The sequence below is a fragment of the Silurus aristotelis genome, assembly GCF_946808225.1.
Source record: "Silurus aristotelis genome assembly, contig: scaffold_70, whole genome shotgun sequence".
Lineage (NCBI taxonomy): Eukaryota > Metazoa > Chordata > Actinopteri > Siluriformes > Siluridae > Silurus > Silurus aristotelis.
In genome coordinates, this window is record NW_028148976.1 from 115,001 (window position 1) to 118,616 (window position 3,616).

Consider the following 3,616-nt stretch of genomic DNA (forward strand, 5'->3'; position numbering starts at 1 on the left):
CTGCTGTTACTCACCCACACACACACACACACACACACACACACACACACACACACACACACATACACACAAACACAATAATATGCAACATTAGAATTTACACAACAAAAGCAAAAGTTTCACAGCATCTCATGTATGAATGGTTCAATGTGTGTGTGTGTGTGTGTGTGTGTGTGTGTGTGTGTGTGTGTGTGTGTGTGTGTGTGTGCCATTGTGCGTACAGCGTTGATGCCATTGAGCTGCTGTGCTGCACTGATGAAGATGATGATGATGAGTGGAAGGTGAACTGATCCCTCAGTGAAAAGCTGCCAAGGTTTTTTGGGTTTGATTCCTTCAGCACTGATTAACTCTCGCTGTATGTCCTCCATCTCAACATGGAAATGTTCTTCACCATGGAGCTGCTTTAGAGCTAAAAGAACACACACACAACACACACACACACACACACACACACACACACACACACAACAAAGAGCACAACATTCCACAAGTCACCGGATATATTTTGTCTTTATGCTCCATTAACTCACAAACAAACTCACAAACAAACAAACAATCTTACAAACAAACAAACACACTCACAAACAAACAAACAAACAAACACACTCACAAACAAACAAACAAACAAACAAACTCAGAGTATAATTAGAATCAGTGTGATTAAAGTCAGAGTGATTAGAGTCAGAGTGTAATAAGAGTCAGAGTGTAATTTGTTTCAGATTGTAATTAGATTCAGTGTGATTAGAGTCAGAGTGTAATAAGAGTCAGAGTGTAATTTGTTTCAGATTGTGATTAGATTCAGTGTGATTAGAGTCAGAGTATAATTAGAGTCAGAGTGATTAGAGTCAGAGTATAATTAGAGTCAGAGTGATTAGAGTCAGAGTGTAATAAGAGTCAGAGTGTAATTTGTTTCAGATTGTAATTAGAGTCAGTGTGATTAGAGTCAGAGTATAATTAGAGTCAGAGTGATTAGAGTCAGAGTGTAATAAGAGTCAGAGTGTAATTTGTTTCAGATTGTAATTAGAGTCAGTGTGATTAGAGTCAGAGTATAATTAGAGTCAGTGTGATTAAAGTCAGAGTGATTAGAGTCAGAGTGTAATAAGAGTCAGAGTGTAATTTGTTTCAGATTGTGATTAGATTCAGTGTGATTAGAGTCAGAGTATAATTAGAGTCAGAGTGATTAGAGTCAGAGTGTAATAAGAGTCAGAGTGTAATTTGTTTCAGATTGTAATTAGAGTCAGTGTGATTAGAGTCAGAGTATAATTAGAGTCAGTTTTTAATTAGTGATGGTCTGTGCCTAGATTCAGTGTGTGATTAGTGTCAGAGTGTAATCAGAGTCAGTTTTTCATTAGTGATGGACTGTGATTAGAGTCAGTGTGTGATTAAAGTCAGTCTGATATGAGAGGCGGTGTGTGATTAGAGTGTTGTGGTACCAGTGATGCACGCAGCTTCATCATTTCGGTCGATCAGCAGGAATCGAGGACTTTCAGGAAACAGTGGCAAAGAAATAAGCTGAACAACAGCAGGAACACAGGAAGTGATGAGCAGGAGGGTCCAGTACTTTTCTCCACCTAGCAGTTCACTGAAAACACACACACACACACACACACACACACACACACACACACACACAGAAATATGCTCCTTTAGAACATGTGAAAGTTTAATGATAAATGAGGCAGAATCATATTTTATATATATGCTCTTATAGACAGATGTTAATACAGCTGTTAGCTCTATTAATGTGATTGAATGATTACCATGGCAACCAACTACTACGCCACGACTTCATTGGGACGTATTTCCATTGTTGGAGGAAGAAAAGCAAAATATTTGTCCAGAATGTGTCTAAATTATAGTTTATTCTACAGTCACTCTCAAAATCACACAAACACACAATCACATTCACACACAAACAAACTCACTCACAATCACACAAATATACAATCACATTTAATCAGTCACAGAAACACACAATCACACTCACTCACAATCACAAACACACAATCACACTTACTCACTATCACACTTACAATAACACAAACACACAATCACACTCACAAACAATGACACATTTTTTGCACAACATTGTGTTTATGTTTACAAATCCTTTCTTGTTTAGAGTTCTCTCTTTTACATTACTGTATAATGATATTATACAGCAGGTTTACTGGTCGGTGCTATTTTTTATTGTGTGTTTTGTGTATTTGTCCCACACAGTCTTGGGTTGTCTGTTTTTACTGTTTTTGTCTGCACTGTTTTTCTGCAATGTTTTTGTTTGCACTCAGTTGCACACGATGCACTTTATGTGGTGAGGACACTTACTTTAGTCCTAAACTCTGTTCTGTTGTGTAGCTTTATGTTGTGTGTTGTAGCTCTGTGTTGTTTATTGTAGCACCAGGGTTCTGGAGGAACGTTGTCTCATTTCACTGTGTACTGCATCAGATTTATATGGTAGAAATGACAATTAAAGCTTCTTGACTTGACAAACACACTCACTCAAAATCACACAAACACACATACACACAATCACACTCACAATCAAACAGTCACATTTACTCACAATCACACAAACACAATCACATTTATCAAAAAGACAATCACACTCACTCACAATCACACAAACACAACCACACAATCACACTCACAACCACACTCATTTAAAATCACACTCACTCACAATCACTCACAAACACATTCACACTCACAATCACACAAACACAGAATCACACTCACTCACAATCACACAAACACAATCACGCAATCACAAACATATACACACACTCAGTAATATTCGAAATCACAATAACATTTACAAATTACACTCACACTAACAATCACAATCACATCCTCACTCTCACACGTTCACTCAGGTTTGTTAATGGTGGTGTGGTGGGTCGTCTCTTATCCCAGAGATCCTCATGTATGTGTTTCCTTCTGCTTCTCCCTTTTAGTTCTGCTGCTACAGTGAATCTTACCCCTACTTCAGTTGGTGAGTTTTTTCTTCACCACAGTCAACACTGGATTACTCATTAGGGATAAAATTATAAGGAAAATATACAAACTTATAGACATGAAACTTCTACAACCTCTATTACTCTATAAAGCTGCTGTGAGAAAATGTCCACTGTTACAAACACTACAAACACTACACAAATAAAACTGTAGTGAATTAAAGTGAACTGAAGAGAACTGACGTCAGTCCCATCAATTGTCCTGTTAGAATTCCTCCTGTGATGAAGATGGAAGTTCCCATAGCCATGGAGCCACGCAGAGCACGGGGGGCAATCTCCCCCAGGTACAGGGGCTGAACACAGATTCCTACACCTGTCAATCACACACACACACACACACACACACACACACACACACACACACACACACACACACACACCACTACAGAACAGACTGCATTTATTGTAAGTCTCTATCAGACCCCTGTGTGGTTTTACTGCGTGATGTGATGATGTGGTTTATATTTTGCACCTGCATTGATCCCGGAGACAAAGCGGCCGATGATCAGCAGCTCGTATGCAGGAATAAGAGAACTAAAGCCCATTAACATGGCCGCCAACACAGCAAACAAGTTATTTATCAGCAGCGCTCCTTTTCTGAG

At 38.7% G+C, this 3,616-nt stretch overlaps 1 protein-coding gene and 1 long non-coding RNA gene across 2 annotated transcripts in view; both read right to left on the reverse strand.

The window, feature by feature from the left end:
* The window catches only part of LOC310723110 (solute carrier family 2, facilitated glucose transporter member 11-like), a gene marked incomplete at its 3' end in the record, with an annotated part of 20,308 nt that extends 16,701 nt beyond the window's left edge, over positions 1-3,607 (reverse strand). Inside the window, exons 1-4 of the mRNA XM_083570941.1 lie at positions 3,487-3,607; positions 3,198-3,327; positions 1,434-1,582; positions 222-409 (exon numbers count right to left, since the gene is read on the reverse strand). Coding sequence (XP_083427067.1) covers positions 222-409; positions 1,434-1,582; positions 3,198-3,327; positions 3,487-3,565 — 546 coding nt within the window. The 5' untranslated portion in view covers positions 3,566-3,607. The remainder of the gene's footprint in view (positions 1-221; positions 410-1,433; positions 1,583-3,197; positions 3,328-3,486) is intronic.
* On the reverse strand, positions 1,817-3,177 carry LOC310723113. Its single transcript, XR_014532588.1, has 2 exons — positions 2,074-3,177; positions 1,817-1,924 (listed from the first exon to the last, which is right to left on the reverse strand). It is a non-coding gene; the product is annotated as an uncharacterized lncRNA (long non-coding RNA).
* Positions 3,608-3,616: the final 9 nt, after the last annotated feature.